This window comes from Gallinula chloropus (genome assembly GCF_964237585.1).
Source record: "Gallinula chloropus genome assembly, chromosome: 1".
In the NCBI taxonomy this organism is placed as follows: domain Eukaryota; kingdom Metazoa; phylum Chordata; class Aves; order Gruiformes; family Rallidae; genus Gallinula; species Gallinula chloropus.
In genome coordinates, this window is record NC_140085.1 from 62,550,532 (window position 1) to 62,575,236 (window position 24,705).

A 24,705-nucleotide genomic window follows, 5' to 3' on the forward strand; every position below is an offset into this window, starting at 1 on the left:
TGTATTAAAAAATCACATTACAGGAACTACAACATAGCGATCAGTGAACTCTGCATCATGGAATTTAGTTTCACAGGCTAGATTCTCCTTTCAGTGGAATTATTCGCCTTGGGAAAGAACTCTTTTTGCTCAGCACAACGTGACTACTTATGTCAAATACTTGGATAATTTCATGCTCCCTTTGTGAAGGACCTCAAATAAAAAACCCAGCAACAAATACTGTGAATATGCTGTCGTGAATAATTGTCATGTTAAGAACTGTTAAAATCCCTTTTTGATCTTCCTCCTCTTCCTTATCAGGTTTGGCAGTTTATTCTGTCCATTTTCACTTCTGTTAATAAATTTCAGATGAAGAGAAGGTACCTTAAGATTCATCATCAGCCCTACACATAGCATGCTACTCTTCGAGGGATGCGGATTCGAGACAGAGAGAAAATTTTCCAGGCACCACTCAGATATGATATGCTCACAGGATGAAGGTGGTGCTACACCAGCTGGTAGCCTGATCCTGAAGTTTGGTCATATTCTATTGTATACTGCCTTGTCCAGTCCACAATAACAGGCCGAAAAAGACCACAGCATCTGAATTCAAAGAAGTCTATAATGTTCCTTATACATCCATGGCTAGAAACAAAACAAAACCACATGTTACTAAGCAACATCACAGCTCAGCTAACAAAGTACAACAGCTTTTGTCTACCTACAAATTTCCAGTCTTCACCCTTTAAGTTCCTAACTGTGGAAACATACTCGGCATCGGTGAGGCTGCACCTCGAGTACTGGGTTCAGTCTTGGGCCCCTCACAACAAGAGAAGACACGGAGGTCCTGGAGCGTGTTCAGGGAAGGGAACCAGGCTGGGGAAGGGGCTGGAGAGCAAACCTTACAAGGAGCGGCTGAGGAAACTGGAGATGTTTAGCCTGGAGAAGACGAGGCTGAGGGGAGACCTTATCACTGCTTACAGTTACTTGAAAGGGGGTTGTAAAGAGAGCTCTTCACCCAAGCGACAGGTGATAGGACGAGGGGGAATGGCCTCAAGCTGTGCCAGGGCAGGTTCAGATTAGACATTAGGAAAAAGTTCTTCACTCAAAGAGTTGTTGGGCATTGGAACAGGCTGCCCAGGGAGGTGGCTGAGTCCCCATCCCTGGATGTATTTAAAAGACTGGCAGATGAGGTGCTCAGGGATGTGGTTTAGTAGAGGACAGGAACGGTCGGGCTCAATCTCAAAGGTCTTTTCCAACCCAGTGACCCTGTGATATCCCATTCAGTTCAGTATTATTTAGTGCTCACTGGTGACCAAGCTCTGAAATAAGCAGTAGTCACCAGACTGCTGAATGCTGGATCCTTGGACACACCAAGACACTGACTTTCTCCCACTGCCTACCAAAACTGTATGGAGAAATGTAACAGGCGATTGGGACACGCCATGACGTAGCGTAGCGCAGTTCAGATCTGAGAGGAAAGTTGCATGGGATAGATGGATGGATGGATGGTTGCAAGACAAAACAGCAATAAGATAATGCTTTGCTAGAGTAATTTCCACTTTTATTAACACCTCTTTCTGTCACACATACTAGTTTGCCAGCTAAGATCAATTAAATCCCTAGACAACACAAAATTAAGCATTACCCGAATTAAATGAACCATTCAAGTGCTTTCTGCTGCTAAATCAATTAATTGTTAAATATTAAGATAACTATATCAAAACTCCCAACTTTTTTTTTTTAATTTAATTAAATACACACAGGCTGAATAGATCTGTTTTCTGGAAGAGAAGCTCATGTTATGAGGTCTAAACAACAAGGAAATGACAACTCCTTGATGTCTATACTTTATCTGACAGGTGATGCCAAGTCAGTAATTTTAGACATCTAGTGTTATTTGCAGGAGTAATTTTTATAATAGCAGCTATTTAAGTGAAAATGGTTTGTGAGTGTAATATTAATTTGGGGATAAACCCAGTATTTTTTTTCCTATCCTGTGCACCACCTTGTGTTCTTCAGGCACAGGAATAATCTGGTTTTGTTACAACCCTAATCTGTAGGAAGACTGCAACCGCACAGAGATGCTTGTTTGCTTCTCACCAGAAGTTCTATATAGAGGGACATTAAAAAAAATGCCACACAAAATTATCTTCTAGCATAAAAATCAAATTGCAACAAGAACTCCCATGTCCTCTTCCCCAGGGGTCACCTGAAAGAGCAGCAGCTCCTCAGAAGACATGGTGTATGTATACGCAGCAGGATGACACATGCTTCTGTCCTTTCTCTGCTCCTTTTGTAACATGCCCAGAACTCACCAATACTCCAACCTCACGCCTTCATTTAGTTCCTGCTCTGGCTCCACAAGCTGCTCTGTGCTGCCGTATTCCCATCCCAGAGACCCTCAAAATCTCTCAGCTCACACCCTCACCATGTCAGAAACCAGAATCCCAACCTACCCTTTGAGTACTGATACCCAAAATCTCATGCCTCACCCACTCAACACCCACTTCAGTCCCTGGCACATACTGCTTCCTTCCTCACAAACAGCCCTGCTCGTGCTCTTCCTCCTGAGCAGGAAGTGCTGCCTCTTTTCTCACAGTAAAGAGAGTAAGAGCAAATTCAACAGCATATTAAATACCAGTGTGGAAGTGAAGATCCAGGTCAATGTTGAGACCATGCAAGAAGCAACTACCTCTGGTTTGGGCATCTGATATATAAAAACAGTATTTCAAATTTATTTCCCCATAAATTCTACAGCAAAACATGCTGACAGCTGGAAAGCATTCTTTTCTGTCTTTATGCATCCCTGTCTAGTCACAACAAAACATTTATCTTTTCCTTTAACTGGATAGGGTGTGCTACTGTAAAAGCAGCTGACAGATTCAGCATTCCAAGCTGTGAAGATACTCTGAAGTATTTAGCTATCTTCTGTTTCAACCACCTCCACAATTCCAACGTAGGCATGGCTACACAAACAAGACATGCACGAGGTTACACTTTACTTACTTGAATGGGCTTTCAATAGATGTGGTTGTAACTTTAAAGTGCTTGTATCTTCTGGCATTCATTCTTTCATTTGTAGTGATACCTAAGCAAGATATCTGAAGACAGGAAAAGGAATAAGCACTTTAGCTCACGTAAAAACATGTGAAGAAGCCCTGCTGTACGAGACATAAAAAAGGAGGACCAAATTTATTTCTGTCTATTCCTTCTTTTGGAAGAAGGGATTTTTATCTGTGCAAATTGTCAGGTCTCAACAGAAACCACCATTTTGAAAGTGATCAGGAATACACCATGATCACCAAATAAATGTGACTTCTAAGTCCCTGAGAAAGGGAAGCCACTTCTACATGGTCAGCTCCAGTGTACTGTAAATAACAGATTCAGGTGTTATTTTACACAACATTTGAATCCCTTTTTTTTCCTTCTGACACTCTGCTTGTAGCTCCAGTGGTATATCTTTTTCCCCACTTACAAATTTGTTGCAGTAACGTCGCTTTTCTGCCCACAAGACAAAAAGACGACCACAAAAAAGTGGGTGTTTGGGTTTTTTCCTTTTTACACAACCATTTGGCCCGAAGTTTATGATTTCCTGTAACAGCTTTCCAATTACTTTAGCCTAAAAGCGTGTCTCACATAGGACTGCAGTTTACTGTAATGTGAAGTAATCAGAAACAAACCCATGAAAACTCCCTTAGCTGAAACACAGCCTGTTAAAATCTTGTTAATTCCTAGTGGAATAGAAAAAGTTGACTCTACTGCATGTTACAACAGCAAGAACAGTGAGAAAGTTAAGTTTGGGTTGGCTTGCCTCATTTGGATGTACTTAGTAACTCAAGCATCTTCTTCACCTCCAAGAAAACCAGTAAAGTTTCATGACTGTATCTCAGCAGGCTCTCAACGGCCAACTTTTAAAGTAGGACATAAAGGTTTTAAAGTACTTTTTCTAAGACAGCAACTAGTATTTTAACAATAACCCTGGCCAGTTTAATAAGGACAAGTCAAAACTTTATGGTGGAGAGAGAGGGGGAAAAAAAAAAATGGCAGCAGAAGTAGGGGCTGTGCAGTTGCAAATGAAAAAAAGCAAATTAGAGCATTTATCAATTCCACAGTTAGGGCAAACTCCAGAGAAATTTGTCAAGAGCAATCCTATGTTTTCCATAAGTAAAATTCTAAGGATATTTAATAACATGGTTATTCATTTTTCCAGGATTAGTGAAGAATCCAAATGCCTAGTGCTGTTTTGCTTAATTACACTAATGACACAAAATACTACAAGAGGTAGTTCTTCAAGTGACAGAATTCAAAGATTCATCTTTGGGGAACTTAACGGATCACGATGTAACTGTGATGGAAAGCCCTCCAGAAAGCTACATGCTTATTCTGCTGCAGAAGCCTGATGGGTTAGACTGCTTTGAAAGCCACCTGAAATACATATAGTTCCTCTGATCATTTATCTTGGGCAGGAAAGACCTCTGAGAGTCAATGTGTCACTCACACATGTAAGATTTGGAAAGTGATAGATGTTAAGTCTTGCATAATGGACATTAAAATTTAAATGAGAGAACTATGTGATATTCTTATGTCACTCCCAAGACTCAGCATTACAAATGAAGTGCTCTTCCATACCTGATACATCTGACACATGAGTAACACAGCCACCCACATGAAGTGAAAAACACTGTTTAGAAACATCCAGAACATCCACGGAGAACAGGTAGCAATCTGTGTAATATAGGTCCAAAATCCATCTTTTGCATAACTTGTCTCACAGTGGAAACCCCAGTCTAGAGGAAAAACAAAGTGTCAAAAAACACACAGAAGATTTAAGATGTGTTTACTGTATCGTATCATCAACACAGCAGCCACATTAGAATGTATTACATTAAATAAGAAAGAGACAATGCGCCAAAATAGTTTTACTTGTGGTCTCTTCCTTTCCCAACTCCTTGAATATGACACATGCACATACTTGGCAGTGATGAAGGGAAAAAAAAATAATCTAGGACAAGAAAAACATCATCTTCTAACTTAAAATACCAAATATAGTCAACTATTAATATGCAATTCAATTCCAAAAAGAAAATATCCCAAACTTTGATAAGGCAGACAACTGTAAAAATCCACACCAGGAGATACACAAAGTATTTATGAGTAACTAAGAAAAAGCAACTAAACCATGTTTACTCACAAGAGATACATCCATAAATCATCCAGCAGATCATAAAAAGCAGGAAGAACAGGTATCCCATAAAATAGCGATGGTTCCCTGCTCCTAAATTTATAGAGAAGGGGGGAAACAACTTATTACACTTCCAGTAGACAGACAAGACTTACACCACAGTCATGAGCTTAGAAGTAGTGCTTATTACAGTATAAACATTACTCTCCAGTATTAAGCCAACATAACTCTGAGACAGTAAAATTAGCTGGTTACTCATGGTTTGGTTGGGTTGGGTTTTGGTTTTTTTTTTTTTACTTTTCAGTCAAAAAACCCCAAGGTTTTACTTTCTTTCATTTCTGTCACATTACAGCTGCAATTCACACAAACGTATTTCATTTGCAACCTTTTTCATGAGGTAATAAAATTACTGATTGACAGTTGCTGCTGAGCCCTGAACAGCCAGGAATTACACATCAAGAAATATCTTTTTTATTCAATTCCATTTAAAAATTGTCAGATTGCAGATTTCTTAAAGGAAACAGAAATCTGAGTGTGTATACAATCTCCCTTGAAAATAATCTAACTCACAACTTAGGTTTAAACCTGCTTGATGAAGCTAGCTAAACATACAATATCTAACAGAACACACGTAACTGAACCAACAAGGCCTGACAACTCAGTTTAAATAATGAATGGGGTAAAACCAATTCTGCTTAAACAAAAATTTAAATACAGGAAAATTCAGTTACTAAAAGACTGATCTATTTTTAACATTAACAGAGCTAAAAAGATGTATTTTATGAGCGTACATCATAATTCCGAAACACTCGCCCTTCCTTCTGTTTGTAAAATATGTCCCCTGTTGCAACGGTCCAACAGCTCTGGGCTGTAAACTAAACCCACAGAGATGATAATGGGCTACAAAAGACTTGGCTGTCATCATCTACCAGCACAGCATCTACTTCTTCATTATGTCAAATGTTTTTCCTGCTAAAACAAGAGCATCCTCTGGAGGCAGAAGATAATCAAGCGTTTTTCGCCAGCGAACTGAAAGGCCCCATAAATAAGAGATGAGGAAAACTACACACACAGCACGAGCCAGACTGAACACCAGGCATTTCCTTGAAAAGCAAACGAGTTCATACAGACATAAAATATACTGCAGCACCGCTTTCAATCACCTAAGAGCATATGAGAAACAGCGTTGGGAATGTCCCTAAGGTATCTTTTTTGTTTCCATTCCAAATTTTAGAACCATCAAGTTTTATAAAAGACTTTTTTTAAAAAAGCAGACATTAAATAGTGACCTAGAAGTTAATCAGAGGCATCTGATGAGATGCTCCTCCCAGCAGCATCTTCAATAATACTAAACCAAATTCTGCTGCACAGGAAACCCGACTGTGTTTGGTAAACACACACCTGTAGTGTTTAAAACTATAACTGAGACAGGCAGAACCTTGGTCACAGATAAAAAAAAAGTCTGGAAAAAGTAAGTGGAGAAACTGCTTTTTATTCTGTTTTAAATTAGGCAAAACACAGCGCTGTTCTCTATATTCTCCCTGGACTGGCAGGAATGCAGGCAGTTGTCCTTAGCAGCTAAAACTGCAATCTAAAAGTGCTGCTAATTTCTTCTACATAGTTGTGCTTCTATTATCCATAAGCAGTAACATATAATCAACATAACTGATTTTTTATACTGATGGAGTTATATTGCATCATTTAGATGGCTTATTAACTTCTTCATTTTTCCTACTTTTAGCCCCTTGGAGAAGAATCATTACTGGGGGGCAGAAAGTGATCGTTATTCTAAACCATAAAATAATTTTTCACACACACACAAGCCCTACCTTCCACGTTACTGCTCTCAGAACAGTAATTCAACACAAAGCCAGCATAAGCCATGCAACATAACGGTTTGAAATTTGGCTCTAGCTCTTTTTGTGCTAGTACTTGTAAGCTAAATTTGTTGCAAGTCTGCAGTTTGCGTTTGAAATGTAGCTGCAAGTTTAATAAAATCTGTTATTTTTCCATTTTCAAACAACCAACTGTAAAAACCATAATGCTGTTTTGATAATCCATTAAAAAGACAGGTCTAATCAGCTTTGGAGACTTGCTCACTGGAATCTACAGGTCTAATCACCTTTGGAGACTTGCTCACTGGAATCTCAACCAAAATTCTGCAGGTATGATGAAAAGAATTTGCCTTGGCTGCCAACTTATTTATTTTTCAAATAGTCTGCACTTTTTGTCAATCTCTTGAAAGTGGTAAAAATATTCTCTCTCCATCTTTTTATGTGGCCAGTTTTATTCCCAAAGGATTTATTTTTGAGTGTCTCAGTCTTATCTTTAGTAAAATACTTATCCTTCTAACACGTTCAGAAGAAGAGTACACAAAACATTTCCAAATTCCAGCCTTCCAGAAAGGCGTGATTCATGTTTCCCTTTTTGGCAAACATGCCAGGAATGCTGTTTTAAGAATGGATTTTTGTAATGCAATGCTCAGAGTCACTGCATACCGATCTGAGCGAGACAGAAAAGCCACACAAGGTGATTTGGAACACTGCTCCCTCCAGCTCAGGGCTGTTCCCATCGTGTGATTTCTAATGCTGTCTTCCCAGCATAGTTTCTTGCATCCCAATGTTTATTTCTACCTCCAGTTATCCCGCTCTGTACAAGACCACTAGTAGGAGGATTCTGCTTTTCCATCACCATTGCCTTTTAAAAAACATTTCCTCCACCTAACTTAATCCCATCAGTCACATACTCTTTCATTACACACAAACTACGGTCTTTCCTCCCCCATCTGTTTTTTTTTTAATATGCTTTTCCAGATACCAATTAAAATACTGGATCTTGCTGTCCTACTGACAAGGACTCTTCAGCACTCTTGCAAAACAAACTATCACTAAACCTTCTCCAATACCAGAGCCCGTGCCCCCCGCCTGTTTTAATTAATGTCTTAGTTCTTTCATTGTAAAATGAAGATATACATCTAAAATATACATCAAAAGCTCAGGCAGTGTCACAGAATCACAAGGTTGGAAAAGACCTTTAAGATCATCAAGTCCAACCATTCCTGTCCTGTGCTAAACCATATCCCTAAGTACCTCATCTACCCTTTTTTTTAAACACATCCAGGGAAGGTGACTCACCCACCTCCCTGGGCATCCTGTTCATCAGTAGAAAACAAAAATAGAAGGAAGTGATATAAGACCATCTCGATGAGACTTCACTGATGCTCTATTACAATTCAAATCCAGCACTGACTATTTTATTCTTGATCATAAGACCAAACTACTGTGACTATCCGTTATTTTATATATATTTGTAAGGACTACAATGAAGCATTTACTGGCTGTCAATGAATCCAGATCCTAAATCCTCCCCAGGATTAAAGTTACCTCTGTGTCCTAAATTAAATGAATCAGTGAAACAAGCTGCACTCATTTGCTAGCTGCGAAGTCTTCAGTACTCCCTGCATAACATAATGGCTCTCAAATAAGTTTCTCAAAAAGTATGACAGGGAATAGTAGCATTTGGAGACTTTATTCCTGTTCTATATCTTCTCCTTTCATCATTACTGGGGAGAATAAAGAACTACCTGAGGGGTCAAAAAGAGAATATCTCAACAGGAAGTTATTCTGTATCTAACTGCTGCAATCATACATTTTTGCCATGTATACTTTATCATTAAATTACTGAAAATTGCCAGTAAAGATGAACATTTTTATCTTAAGTAATGGATAGTAGTCAGGTGTGGAACAGGTACGTGGCTTTTCTCCAAACAATAAAAAGCAGTAAAGCTTTGCTGCTTTTAATTACCAGACTTTATGTCAATAAAAATATATAGATAGGAAAACGAAATAGACACAGAACAATTCCAAGGATGGGTATAAAACAGACAATATAAAGGAGTATAATGCAGAGAACTGTGTATAGAAAGAAAAAAAAAATAAACTCAATACTGAAAATGGTTTTTCCTTTTATCAAAAGTCCTCCACAGTTCTCTTCAGACTTTGGCAGAAGCCAAGTCACTTTCATCATGAAATGAGAACAGACAAAGCCCCGCACAACACCCAGGGTCAATTTCAACAGCTCTTCCCTTCTTTATCTGTTAAGGTAACATGGTATTTCACCAAATTACTCACCTACACAGTTACCCACCCACGGGCAGTGGTGATCAAACTTCGCTATACATCGATTGCATACGCCACAGTGTTTGGACCTCACTGGCTTCCGTATCTGTAAGGGGCATTAACCTTTGTTTAGAGCAGCAAAAACCCCTGACATTTTAATACTGACCCCATGCCCCATTTTAATGTAGAGTGATTTATCTGTTGTTAGCCCATGAGAAAACTTCAACTTCATGCTAATTTTTAAAGGAACATTAGCTATTAAGCTAATTATTTAACACAAACATTTATACCAACTCACTGCAATGGCTTTCACCTTCATTTTCTTTTACATAAAGGACTTTTTCCCCCTCTCCTCCAGCTATTGAGCATTCTATAGCAACCAGTTTCATTGCACCTTTTTAACAATGAAAGCACAGAATGAGTTTGGGTGCCTCTTTTCTGTCAGTATCATTCTTAACCGAGCTCCAAGGTAAACTCTCCCAGCTTATTCTCTAAAGATGGGAATATGACTCAACAAGTGGAACTCGATGGAACCTAAAATGATAAATTACTCCCAACTATGTTTTTAAAAGGTTTTGTTTTGAAAGAAATTAAAAATGGCAATATATAAAGAACTGCTATTGAGTGCTCTGAGATATACACTTATATAGACACACATAATTTTTAAGGTGACACATCAATTTTGGGATTATTAACATCACTCGTGTCCTACGTAGGCCAGAGCACCATAGTCTAACACTGATAATCCTGAAAATTTCCTGGTTACCATTCTAAAAAAGAAATGCATTACATCTACTGTGGTTACTGGGTTGTTTTTTTTTTCCCTTAAGTCATTATTTCCTTTTAAATTTTCACTGGTGAAACTAAGTATTAGCTAATCCAAGAAAAGTATTTGTTCATAGCTTGGCAAGCTTTAGAAAAGTTAAGGGTCTTGGGTTATTTTTCCCTGTCCCAATTACTGACAAATTGAGAAATACACTTGATATTTAAAAAGATTTTAGTAGAAGCACTACACAATTTTACTCTGAGGTACAGAGGTGGTGCAGTGTCACCTGTAATTTTTCTTATCTTCTTATGTTTATAACCAACCCCTTTGGAGATATATTGGATACTTGGATTTTGTCGCTGACAAGTTATTTCCACAGCAATCTTTCCGCCCCTCTTCTTGTTGCAAGGTGATTTTTTTCATGTAGTATTAAAACAAAAAAAAGTATTAAAAAAATACCCTACCAAGCAGGTACTGCAGAATATACTGAGGTCCAGACTTCCTGTCTCTGCAAGTTCTACTATCGTCTGCAGAAAAGAGAGAGAAAATACCCCCAAAAAAACCAAATCAGAATTTAGCACATAAACAAAGGCTGACAACCACTGTAATAGCTGCTTTTTAAATTCAGCTGAAGCTGATTTTAAACCTTCTTAGTTAAACCAACTTACTTCTAAATTAATTCTATCTTGTACTTATTCCTACTTAAGGTAGGTTTAATTAGAGAAAAAAAGCAAGCTACCATTAATTTTGGTACATCCACATAGCAATCAGCACCAGTTTGATTAACCTGTTGTTAAACTTACTACAATTAATGCAGTTGAATCTCTAAATTGAAACACAAATAAAACCAGCTAGCAGGGTTCAGACAGCGTGAAAACCCAGACTTTCTTTCCAGAGGTATCCCATCAGAACCTTTAAATCTGTATTATCCTCTTTTCTCAGACGTTGAAGCTTCAAGAAAGAAGTAATGCAAGCCAAACCCCCTCTTCCAGGTAAAGCCATACTCGTAGGTCAAGTGATGCAGAGAAGCTGGACTATATATGTATCTTCATGTGAAAGGACAGCTTTTTTATTTTGCACACTCCTTCAGTACTCACTTCGTTGTTGGGATAGAAGGAGCCTAGTTATGCCCTTAAATGGTTTCCAACCATATTTAAAATTCAGCAGCTGAAATCTGTGAGACTTAAATTACATTTGCAACATACAGACAATATCCTGATAACATCTTTTGCCAGAATAACCTTTCTTGAACCAGAAGGAATTTGCTCGGGATAAATAACCTAATGGCAAACAGATTAACCTACTGCTCCCCTTGAAGCCACGTACATCTTACAGGTCAAGGTCGTTTCTAACTGAAGAAGCAACAGAAGAGTCCTTACAGCTATTTTCTCACGATAGCAAGATAAATAGAACTTCCTTAACTAGATTATGACCACTAAGGTGGTTATCTTGACTGAAGGCACAGAACTCTTTCTCAAAAAAACTACATTTAATAAGAAGTTAGAAAAAAATTCATGGAAATTGTTCCTCAAAGTAACCAGTAAAAGCTACAGTCAACAGTCCAAGCGTACATCAGTGTTTTAATGCCTTCCCTGCTGATCTTGGGTAAATGAGAAATGATCTTCACAGTTTTCTAACACTTCCAGGCTCTGAAAATTGAACTGTTTCTTATCCTTGCTTTTTGTATTTCCATTTGCTATTGGCCCAGTATCCTTACCTCCACCACTGCAACCCTTGAGATCCCCTTTCCAACCAACCACTGCTGTTCACAAGTCCACGTCCCTCTTGCATCTCTCTGGCTTCAGAACTCTACAGGCCTTTCTCACCCTGCTCTGCAATCCCTTGCTGCTCTAACAGCATTTCCCATTACAGGACTTGAAATAAAAGATCCTCACCCACAAGAACAACTTTTATAAATAAACCAGATAAAGACAAAGCAAAAAAAAACCCCAAAAGGCACATCCACCACGATTTCAATGCTGTTGATGTAGTTTTTGATACCTTAATATACTTTGGACAATTTTAATGGTACTGTACACTACAGACTAATGAAAGGAAGCCCAAAGGAATGTACATGTGATGCTTGGCACTGGAATTCAGTATTGTCCACAAGAAAGACCCTAAAGTGCAGGAGAACAGAACTGAACAAGGGCAGATAAACCACCTAAATATGTCTCCTTAGAATCACAGAATCATAAAATGGTCTGGGTTGGAAGTGACCACAAGGATCATACAGTTCCAACCCCGTCACAGGCAGGGACACCAACCTCCAGGCCTGGATCTGCACAAGGTTGCCCAGGGCCCCATCCAACCTGGCCTTGAACACCTCCAGGGATGGGCATTCACCACCTCTCTGAGCAGCCTGTTCCAGCACCTCACCACTCTCTCTGTAAAGAACTTCACCCCTAATTACTAATCCTAACTTTCTGTCATTTAGCTTTAGTCCATTCCCCCTTGTGCTGCCATTATCTACCCTTTAAAAAAGTTGATCCCCCCCGTCCTGTTTGTGTATTCCCTTCAGGTACTGGAAGGCTGCAATGAGGTCCCCCTGCAGCCTTCTCTTCTCCAGGCTGAACCAGCCCAGCTCCCTCAGCCTCTCTTCACACGGGAGGTGCTCCAGCCCTCTAATCATCTTTGCGGCCTCCTCTGAACCCTCTCCAACAGTTCCACATCTTTCTTGTATTGGGACCCCCAGATCTGGACACAGTACTCCAGATGGGGCCTCACGAGGGCAGAGCAGAGAGGGACAATCCCCTCTCTGTCCCTGTTGGCCACCCCTCTTCTGATGGAGCCCAGGATACCATTGGCCTTGTGACCTGCAAGAGCACACTGCTGGTTCATGTTATAGCCTAGAGAGTCAGAGACATATTTTTGTGGTTTGTACATGTTGTGTCTATTTTGTGTGCTTCTGAATCATTAATATTTGATTTTAAAAATTTGGAATTATTATTTATTCAGATATTTTAAGAGTGACTTGGATTATTTTGTAACACAGAAGACAGGTTATGACACAGTGGAAGAATAAACATCTGAAATTGTTGCTTACTACATACTTCCAAGCATACTTAACTTGGTCATCCGGAATTAAAAGAACTTACTCCAAAGCTAAATGCTAACTCAACAGAAACCATTTGAGGACAAACTACAAAAGCATGAGAAAGCAGTACACTGCACAAAGGTTAAGAAACAGACCCTGTGGTGGTTTATGGCCCTGATATCAGATCATTTCACAATTCAGTTAGCTGCAACGTAAGTCATCTAAAACATTGATAGCCACATGCATCAGCCTGAAGAAGGTGCATTTTACAGTTCCTGACCAGTTCAGCAAGGCTTCTGTAGCCACACATGACTACTTCAGCAAGTAGCTCAAATGAATTGCATATTTGTGCAAGTTGCCAAAGCTGAACCAAAGTGCTGTTGCTGACTCTTCCACTTAATTTAGTCCAGTTGAAGGAAGAGAATTTAGTCTGGAACTTACTCTGGAAATTTGCAATAACAGAATTTGCAAAAGTAAAGCTGCACCTTGACTATCAGTTCAGTAATAATATACAGGAGAAAATAAAAATCAGTTAAGCTACCACAATTGTCTATTAAATGCTCTTAAATGTTTATTGCTGCATAATGCCACAATTCTAAGCATCAGTTTTCAACTCACACCTGTGTTTTCACACGAGTGTGAAGTAAAAGCACAACACTCGCCTCTGGTAGATGTGAACTTCTAGGAAACTTGCCCAAAATGAAACAAACAAAATGTTTCTGCTGCTTGTATGATTCTGCAATATTACACACTGAGTTTGGCTGCTGAGGACAATATACTTCAACAACAACAGATTTGAAATACTAGTAAAAGTTTTATGGAGTCTTAAGAAAGAGATCATGAAATCATCCGTATTTGCTCTAACATCTGAACCAAAAGAAAAAAAATCCCATCCCAGACGGGTTTTGGTTATTTTTAGCCTCAGTCAGTCTAATACTTTTAGGCACAGAGTTAAATAAAACTAGAGGTATTTTAAAATCTGGAAATTTTTTTTAGAATCAAATTAATTAACACTTAGCCCATAATGGGTCATTTGTTTTAGGAAGGAAAAATTCTGAAATTTCACAATTCCATTTTCACTCTACTGCTTTTTCATCTCTTTAATTTAGAAAATCTAAGTTGCAAATTTGTTACTGAAAATGACCTAAATGCAACTTTGGACCAGCAAGCACTTGCACAGATGACAAACAAAAGGAAAACTTTTCAATGTTTTCAACTTTTTGTTATACATAAACTTATTGAAATTTCATGTACTGAAGAGCAATCAATTCTGACCAACTGGTGGCAGGCTGCTGAAGACGAAGATTTACATATCTCGTGTCTTTACCTTTTTCTTTTGTTCTTCTGTGGCTTTGATGATTCCTGGATCAGATTTCCAGGATTTTCCAAAATTGTAGAAAAGTGCAACGCTATTAGCAAGGAAGGGAAGATGTATAAAGAAAAAACTGAGATGTGTTTAAAGTCAAGGAATCTAAATTTTAAACCAAATTTCCACTTGAAAATGCCCACGGAAATAAAATACATCTAATTTTTTTAATGAGTACCCTTGAGTCACTGTCTTCTGAATTAACACAATCTAGCAGTGGTCTACGAACTGGCTTGGTATTCAGTATTTTCTAGTGCTCAAAACTTGAAAACTTACTTCTTAAAATACCATTTTCCACGAGGCATTTCTAAAGCAGTTAACCTTCCAAAGAATGAATAACGATAGTTCAGTTTTTGCAATTATTTTCCCATTTAAACAAACGAAACAAATGACATTCCATGAAATATATCTTCTTAAAAGTATTTCCTGTTTTCACAATAAACATTTCAGAGCTCTATTTATAAGGCAGCCACTTGACTGCCTATGTGTTCACTGGCTTGACATTCCCGCTCCATCAGGGAAAGGAGGCCTGTTCCGAGCCATAGAAGGAATTAGGCCGCAACGCCCACTGCGGCGTGGCAATCACGTCTCAACACCACTTATCTCCAGGAAAGGTACTGTCTGGAACCTGGGCCTATTACAAGGCAATACCCATATATTACATTAATGAAAGCTATGAGAACTTAGCAACCCCCCAGATTTGGCATTCTCCAGAAGTGTTTGTAAAATCAAGTACCATATAAAGACAGAAAATCACCATTAGCTTTAAAATAGACTTCCTGTGTTGAAGGACGTGCCATGTAACATGCCTCGTCTTGCAACACTTGGCATTTCTTAGCAACCACACTGAAAAAACAAACAGTTCAGGCCTGCTTCTTCCACAAAAAGTGGTAAATTATTTACTCTGACAAACACACAAAAAAACCTGACCAACCTGACTAAAGGTATCTGTCAGCTGCCAGTCAAAAATGCAAGGAGATGCCACATCTGACAAAGTTGTGCTGGGAGAAAGCTCTCTGCTGCGTTACCCAGGCAAAAAGGACACTTATTCTTCAGGCACAAATCACTCTACACCCAAAGTATACTGTATTTTGAGTAACACAGATTAATATTTCTTTCTGCTTCTGCTGTCATTACAACTTCTACTGTAATTAAAGTTTAATATACTATGTATTCACACCACAAAATCCTACATACAAAACTTAAAAATAAGCATTATATGGCAATTTGGACTGAACTGGTATGTAATACTTTAAGACAACAGCAGCTTTGTAAAATCAGAATAGATGCTCAAATATACTTTACTACTTATCTACAAGTACATTCTATTCTGTTTGGCTCTATTGGAAAAAACCTTTCACTGAAGGCATTGAGCAGTTTTAGGAAAAAATCTATACAAACAATAGATAAACAAATCTCCATGGTATAGATACAAGCCAACATGAAATGAAAAAAAACCCCAGAATTTCCATAGAATAAAAGTGTAACAAATCCTTCTCTGCTGTTCTTGTGACATGAAAGAAACCTGAAATATGAATAATACCAGTAAGGCTTCATTCCAACTTCTGAATCCCATGGCTCACAAGAAGAATATCCTGAATAACTTTTGTTTTCTTCCTAGTGAAAAGAGGGATTGTCTGTCACTTTCTAATAAAAAATATCCATGAATTAAGTTAAAATTTTAATCATGTGCCTTATATAGTAGAATGGTCGTATTCGCTCACTAATTAATCTTTCCTCTAACAAGCCGTTTCCAGCTAGTTTATAAGGGGGGTGGGAGCCACCAGCTATACTATAAACTAGACACAGCTCCATTAGATACATTACAGACCAAAAGCTCTGACTTTTAACTAATTTACAGAAGCCCTGATTTTAATATTATTTACTATTTTTCTTCCAAAATTACCTGATGCCAAGAATAAGCTGGTTCACCTTATTTGTACAGCTAGAGAGAGACTACATTTTCTTCAAAATATGAAAACTATCACCAGGGGTTTTGCCACAACAGTGAAAACTGTTTCTTCATTTAAAATACCTTTATCAGACATCTGTTACAAACAATAAAGGTACAATTGAAAAAATGATATGACTCATTCCTAATTACTCTATGCCATGTCTAGACTGTTAAAGAAGATAGGGAAAAGACAATTTCTTTTCTATCCAGTTAAATGGGTTTTATAACCTTAAAAGTTTTATTTTTTTTTTAATGACTAAAATTTGGGCAACCTGTGTGATAAAGAAGCTGGCCATGGGTCCAAGCCAGATAAGTAATAAGCCAGCATGCAGAATTTTTCTGAACTTAGGTTTCCCCCATTTTACTCCATAAAATACAGAGAGTGTAAGAGGCTCCCCACAGAGTCTAAGTTCTGCCTTTCCTTTTATAGTGGTGGTGCCAGATGAGTGCAGCGCTGACAGCACCAAGGGTGGCAGATCAAGTATTTCTGTGCTGACAATGGCAGATGTCGGGAGAGAGAGAAAGCAGAGTTAAGTATGGACGAGCAGATAGTATGTAAATGGAGAAAGTCAGCAGTAGTTTTTATTAGTAGCTTCAAAATGCCATTTCTCCTAAGTTTTAAGGAGGACTGGGGAGAAGCAATGAAAACCAACCAGACTCTGAAGGGGAAAGGCATCTCCAGGGTATGTCTGGCATCTGATGTAAATAAACAATTCCAACTGCTGGATTCACCTCACCTATCTTAAATCACTCAGCATGCCTTCACACGCAACAGAAAGGAGAAACCGATGTCGAGTCTGTCTTCAGTATCAAGGTATTTAAATTAAGTCAGAGAAGCAGTGCCCACAAGTGGCTGTTTATCTCCACTGACTATGAAGAGTGCTTAAACAACTGACTGAGATCTGCATGCCTACACTAGAGGCATCTAAAACTATGTTGAACTCTCCTCTGAAATTTACTTCCAAAGAGATTTCAGCAACTCTAAAACTCTCTGTAAGAAGGAAACCCTCGTAGGTTTGCATTAGCTACAGAGCAGGGAATCGGTTCTCTAGAGAGAGTGCCTAGTTCTGTCCTAACATCCTCATTCAGAAATACACAAAGAGAAATGCATTGCAGTATTAAGGGCTGAAAAATAAATGATAGAGTAGGCATTCACTTCTGCCCTGTCACTAATTTTCTGTCTTTTATGAGGTTTCCCAGGTTTTCAATGTGAAAGAGAAACCAGAAAGCCCATGAAACACTCCCTACATGGAGTCCTAATCAGTATCTTTTAATTATTAGAAAAAGAGACTGAAAACTATTCCAGGGAACCACATGGAACCGAACAGACCATCTCATTAAAAAGAAAATGAAACCCATACAAGCACCCCACTATCCACAAGTGAGGTACACATCAGATGAAATGATTTTTCACCATGAACTGCAGTTTATTTACAAGGGCCCAAACACAGGCAGCTTCCTGCTATCAGAGCTGCACATCAAACAAGAGCCTGAAATCAAGCCAAAGTGCATGTTAAATACCAAGATGCTCCCTTCAACTAACTAGAAATCCAGTAATAAAAGTTCTTTTCTCCCAAAGGCCTGCACCCAGTGGAAGCTGTTAGAGATCAACGCGTGCTGATGAACCTGCCGGTTCATATCAGCTGTATGTCTGGCTCCTGCACAGAGAGCTGCACAAGAAGCCTGATTTGACTAAGCATTCATTAGACAAAACCCATCTTTAATCAACTGAAGCTCTGCAAAAGTTCTCCACTGCATTTTCTATCTAACAAAGAAATCCCCCTAGCTTCTGAAAGAATATCATTCACTGTCAACTCCCCCAGCCCAGTATTCTGTTTTGGTGGGGTTCTTTTTAAATTTAGAAGACGTATTTAGACGTAAGAACAGAAGTTCTGGATAGGTGGGTCTGGGATTTGGATTTCTGGTGCCTTTGGTTCCTCTAGAAACATGGCTGCTGGCTTCTTTCTGCATGCATACAATGTTTTCCTGAAGCTTATTTTATTAATATGAATTATTTGTTTGTTTTTAACTGTTTAACTATACCAATTGGCTTATTAAGTTTTTAAAACACTATGCTCTTGTAACAGCTTTGTGAAAGCATAAAATTCATTGCGAATTCTCTTACAAAATTTTTTAAATGATCCCTAATTGAGTGAGCAACATTTGTTTTCTTCCACCTAAAACCCATCAATACATGAAGTATATTTGACATAAGACATTCAATATAGTATTAGTCAATGAAAAATTATTTTTAAAATTATAAATTGGCCTATATCATCTCATTATCTCAATACTGTAAGCAGCACACTATACCAAAAAAGCTTAATAAATGAAAATTGCACAACCCCATTTGCACCAAATGGAAGTGATAGAACTAAAAAATCCCAACCTGTGAATACTTTGGGTTGCAGCAAACCCTGACATCTTAGAAAAACAGAGCTGTACAAGACCCTCTGGTGTAACAGGCACTGTTTGTTCAGCTGGAACTGAAAAGACTGAGTGAAGAACTGAGATATGAACTTGGGTCACGCGTCCTGAACTTTTACAAGACACCAGAGAACTTTCTACCTAAAAATGCTAATGAAAAAGAATGAAATGTGAAATTCTGGTCTCACATTATTAAAAGTGCACTTCTAAACATTTTTTAATATTAAAATATAATTAAAATGTAATGATTTTAGCATGTAGAATTTTTGAGGACTTCCCCCCCACCCCCACTCTACAAGCAGTAGTAGAATACACTAACAGGGGAAGCCATAACTATCCTTCAATACAGGCAAAACACAGTTAAAGGGAAGCCACAAACTGGCAGCAAAACAGTGGCTGGGAAGCACAGGACCAGAGACTCATATAGCCATAAATACACAGATAGTAACTTCCTCATTCCCAGCAAGAATAGCATTTCTATTTTAACAAATACACCATTCTCAGAAGCTGCTGAGAGAAATCTAATGGAGTGGAAACAGTTACCAAAGTTCAGTACACTAGTTACTGTTTGAATTTCCTTTCAAAATTGGTCTTTTAGAAGACACACTAAGAAGTCTTTGTTTTTGTAGACTTATTTTTCATGTTACCACCCTGAAATGGAAGAAAACACACTGCTAATCTGTGGCTTTGTTCTTTATGATACATTGTATTGACTGCCCTCTTCTCTCTCATCATAATTAAACCCAGAAGCCCAGATGATCTTCCAGACACCTTCAACACATCCACAAGCAAATTCTAAACACAACCTAAAAATTAAAGTAACATTTGTAGCAATTTTATATTAGTTCTAATACCAAGCCACGGTAGCTGTTTAATGTTAGAAACTTTTCTTTCCTGAGCAGAAAATGGTCAGAATTTGTGAAAGCTATCACGGCAGGTTTTATCACCTGAACTCTGGTCTGCTGCAAGTAATCATATAAAGCTGTAAAAATACAAGAATCCTTTCTCCAACCACAATGCTCTGCCTCATGCTATAAAAATAGAGCAGGCATGTAATTTTTTTTTTTCCCAATAAAGCTACAGGGCATTTTTCCAGAGGGAGAATGAATTTGGAATCTTATTACAAAGACTTCCAATTAAAAATCATCAATTAAAGGAAGATGTCCTCAAGCACTAAGTCTCTAAAACTGCTCATCACACACAGTTGTGTCAGCCCCCATGAACCCAATTAGTAACTGAAGTTTTTAGACTATTTCTGTGTACAAAGAGATTGTTGCAAAAGTGTTGAGGCACCTACCCTAAAGCAGTACAGTATTCTACTGACATGCTGAAGCCTGACTTTATTAGGGTCATTGATTGCCTACAGTTACTCCTTCTAGCAGACAATGGCCATTATTTTCTGACCAAAGAAAAGCCCAAACTTCAAGTTACATCAGTGGGAACAGCTAACAAATAAAAATCTAAGCAAGTTGGTACAAATATGAAGAAAAGACAAGCTTCAGGATAAAAACCTCACAATTTGCTAACCTTAAGGGCCAGCTTTCTACACCAAGACAGAGGCCATCATTGAGCTTTGTTGACTGTACAGCCATTTTACTATGGCCAAGGACTTTGATTTAATGTTGCAGACATTCTTAAGAGTTGGTTCAAGCTGCTGTTAAGTTAGCCCAAGAAAGCATGTCACAGGAGCTCAGTGTTTGCAGCACAAAACACGTGGTAGCATTAGCAACCGTTGTTTCTAAAGAAAACCTACAAGGTGTGGAGGCCTGAGGTTCAGAAGTGAGATGGTGTAAGTAGTTATTATAACTGCCACAGAAACTTGTATTTTACTATTTGCCAGAAGTCAGGATTTCTTAACAAAAAGAACGGAAAAGCAATTTCAGTCTAGAGACATTACAGACAGTTCTACTCCCTTCCATAAAAACTAGAAAAGTTGAAGTTCATTTTTAACTACTGCTTTTTAAAATGTCTTTCATATTAATATTATACTCTTTCCTAATTCTGCAGTTACTAGTAAATTGAACTGAGTAAAACCAGAAAATCAAGGCAGAGAGACTGGTAGTAGGACCACGATTTCTAAATAACTAATCCAAGATATGCTAATATTATTAGAAATATTTTCATTTTTTGTTTGCTTTACTCAATAGCTACTAGATTATTATATTTTTTTTAAAGTGACAGAGCAGTCCTCTCCAGTCACCTGGGTCTGCTATTATTCACAGCAGCACCTCTGCACTGGCAGTGTGGAAGCAGGGTCGCCCCTGTACTCAATCCAAAAATGTGAGGGTCATTTAGCTAAGGTTGGAGAACATATTAACAAGACAGTAAAAGGGTTGTAACTGCTACTATCCTCTCTCATGGCAATTCCTTTGAGGATGAAAAGAAAACGAGTTCCTAAAAAAGTCGAGCCAACAGCCATCATAAATATTACGTTTGCTTTAACTATTGACAACTATAAGAACTCTATTAAATATTTAATAAAACATTAAACCCGTTTCATTTTCTTGGGTATGGTAACTACAATACCCAAGAAAGCTGCTTAAAAATTTTAATCCACTTTCTTAAGGTGCATAACTGACATTTTTCAGTGAACTCTGAAGCAATTCCTACCCCTGTGAGTACAAAATGTTCATACATATCTAGACAGACAATCAAAACCATACAAAAATGGGCACATGCAGAATTTCTGTAACCTCCTCCTGTTAACGCACACATCTTCAAAGACTGAAAATACAATTAACAAATACATTCAAGGTTTGTATTAAATGGAATTTGCAAAATCCTTAGGAAGAATCAACTTTAAAGCTAATTCCACTGGAATGTGCTAGGGAGCCTGCTCTGGCAGGGGGGTCGGACCCGATGATCTCTCGAGGTCCCTTCCAACCCCTACAATTCTGTGATACCACAAAATTTCCTACTGCTTTTCAAAAAAGCAGCTTCTAAAAACACAGTTCAATTACACTTTGTCACCTCCCAGCCAGAGCACATTGTGTAGAGTTGCTTACATTTCTCCCACTTCAGAAATAAGGACAGGAAATTTTGCAGACAATTTTGTGAACCATTTTTGAGGAAAATCTTTCATTTACTGAAGCAAAGCAATAAAGTAATAAAATAATTACCGTCAATAGAGGAAGCAATGCTTAATGGAGATAGACACTTAAAAACTTTAATTTCTTTACTTACTCTTACATTTAGTATATATCTAGGTATTACCTCATCCCACTAACATGAAAAAATATTACTTATTAGCGTACACAAAAAAGGATATCATTCCAAAACCAGAAGAACCACGTCACATACATCCAGAATTTCGTTGCCAAGTATATTCCAAGAGGCAGTGCACTGTGCATGGAGTGATCAAAGAATGACCTGTAAAGCAGGAGAAATGTCACATGGTAAGTTTCAACTTATAAAATGCAAATCCTGTACTACTAGTTTTGAAAAACACTTCCTATTAAATCATGTACATATTGCAAAATACATTATAGAAATATTTTCCTTACTTTTATCTTCGAAGTTCATTAGAAATTCCCACTTTCAACCTGTCCAATTGAAGGGTCAGAAGTGAAAGTTATTCAATTAAAATTTGTACATTCACTTTTGAAGTGAATGTCCAGAACTGTACAAGAAAGTTAGAATGAGTAAATAAATACTCATGCTAAAACTACACTGTGAAGGCAGTCAGAAACCTGTGAGATTCCTAGCCTACAGGCACAGTGGTTGCAAACTACATTTACTTATGAGATTTCAGTGCTAAAGATATTTCGGAAAACCACACAATGAAAATTACACCTTGTATTTACTTCAGTTAGAGAAAAGCTTAAGAGACTTTGGTGTTATCAGCCTACATACTTCAAATATTTCAGATTCTTGAATCTGTTGACAACTGTACCAGAAGCAGAAGAAAGTCAGATAAAAACCTAGATTAATTTCCCATCATTAGATTTTCCAAGTTCTAAGAAAGAATGCTATTACATAATTGGAATGATTTCCACCTCACTGTCCTCCTGCATTTTAAAGACTATTCTGAATAGAGTTGAGACAAACTATGAGTGATTAGGTTACTCTGTAACTAAAGAAAAAAATTGCTAAACATACCAGAAGTCACACTATAAACCATTAAATTCCTTAAATAAAACTTCTTCCATCATCTGCATAAACATCTTTACATTGATGCATTTTGCTTTTTGTCCTGGTGGTACCTGCAGGGGTGCCACAGACAACTGCCTGCACTCAGCAGTTTCCATTCCACTCCTTTACTCCCTTGCAGTAACTCCCTCTTCACTAATGGAAGTTTCCTAGGTCTTTTGAGAAAATCCTATAAGGAAGATGAGCTGAGATGGTAATAAGTGAATATACATTTGGACACACAGTAGTTACTTAGCAGTAATCTTTTTTTCAGTGGTTTCTGTGCTGCTTTTTGTGTGTAAAAGGAGTAGGGAGGAAAGCAGCTAAGGAGATTGGCTAAAATACAACTGGGAACAGAAATACTACTAGAATAATAGCAAAAGTTTCATTCAAACCTGGGCTTAGTGGAAAACACTTCAAGAAGTACTTAAACTAAGCATTAAGCAAAGGATAAGAAAAAGTAAGAATGTTAATCCCGAGTACATGTCACACAGGTCAAACCATGAAACCTGACAAAACATAGATCTTGAGAAACTCGAAGAAATGTTGTCTTTGCCTGCAGGAGGTGTGGCTGAGGAATCCCACTGCTGAGCAAACTACCTGTGGGAGGAGGTCAGCAGATTGACCAGCCCTAGAGACCACAAAACACCTAAACCGATCATCTCTGAGATCCTGGAAAGACAAAAGCTTCATTCCCCCTTGCCCCTCTCACAGTGCACTAAGTTCATTCTGTGAACTTGGTTTAAGGGACAGATACATTGTTTCTCTTTGAATGTCATGTTTATTAGAAACCCTTGTTCCTCCTTTTCCATTTAAAGTCAGAAAAGCAGAAAGCTCCTAAGTATGAAGATACAGGAACAACTTCTACATGTCACAGGTGACAATGAAAAGAAAGCAGACGTGTATTTGTCTACAGATCTTGAAAATCTGCTGGAGCAGGCTGCTGTGTGCACACAGATATGCACATGCATCTGCAGATAATTAATCACAAGCACAATTAAAATTCTTTATGATGAGGTGACAAATGGAAACATTAGAAAGCTGTCTTTTTGTTTAGTCACCCCTTTTCACAACAACAGAAGCTACAAAACCTGTCTTCTTCCCTCTCTAAATCTCTTGAGATGCCATTGGGCATTTAAATTCCAAAAAACCTGTGTATTAACAGTGCACTTGCAGGGTTTTTTTTTTCCTATTTCTTTCTAGTAACTTTTCCCTTGACTGTATTCTTCAAAATTCATGCTGGTAACTCTTTGCAGACAGACATTCAGCACCCTCCTCTGGAGAATGACTGAATTTCTGGCCTGCTGTTAGCTTCTATTAGGTCACCCAAGGAAATTCAATGGCTGTTTGCAAAACAACGGAGCACTACATGAGTTAACATTGCACAAGATCTTTCCCAGAAACAGTGACTAAAAAAGTTCCAATAAAAAGTAAATGCTGCATGTAAAAAAACCCACAGAAATTAAAGATTATTTATGGAGTAAGTATGACAGCAAAACACTTCTGTCCACACTAAACAGATGGTGTCCTAATAAAACACTTACTTGGAAAGAAACTGCACCATAGCCCAAACGCCACCATACATCAACCCTTTAATGAGCCAAGAATCGATGTCCAGGTCTGCTATAAACCCAACCAGCCAAATTACTAGGAAAGGGGTTCCCAGCATCACTTTCTGACGGAATTCCTGTATAGAAACAAAAATCAGTAAGTAATTCCATTAGTAGGAACAGGTTTTATAATAA

General features: G+C 38.1%; 1 protein-coding gene across 1 annotated transcript in view; it reads right to left on the reverse strand.

Moving 5' to 3' along the window:
- Nucleotides 1–426: 426 nt before the first annotated feature.
- ZDHHC17 (zDHHC palmitoyltransferase 17) overlaps nt 427–24,705 on the reverse strand; it is a gene marked incomplete at its 5' end in the record, with an annotated part of 75,724 nt that continues 51,445 nt past the window's right edge. Inside the window, 9 exon segments of the mRNA XM_084279135.1 lie at nt 427–624; nt 2,989–3,083; nt 4,612–4,769; nt 5,174–5,257; nt 9,295–9,388; nt 10,513–10,575; nt 14,413–14,530; nt 22,094–22,201; nt 24,505–24,647. Of these exon segments, the coding sequence (XP_084135261.1) occupies nt 486–624; nt 2,989–3,083; nt 4,612–4,769; nt 5,174–5,257; nt 9,295–9,388; nt 10,513–10,575; nt 14,413–14,530; nt 22,094–22,201; nt 24,505–24,647 (1,002 nt within the window). The 3' untranslated portion in view covers nt 427–485.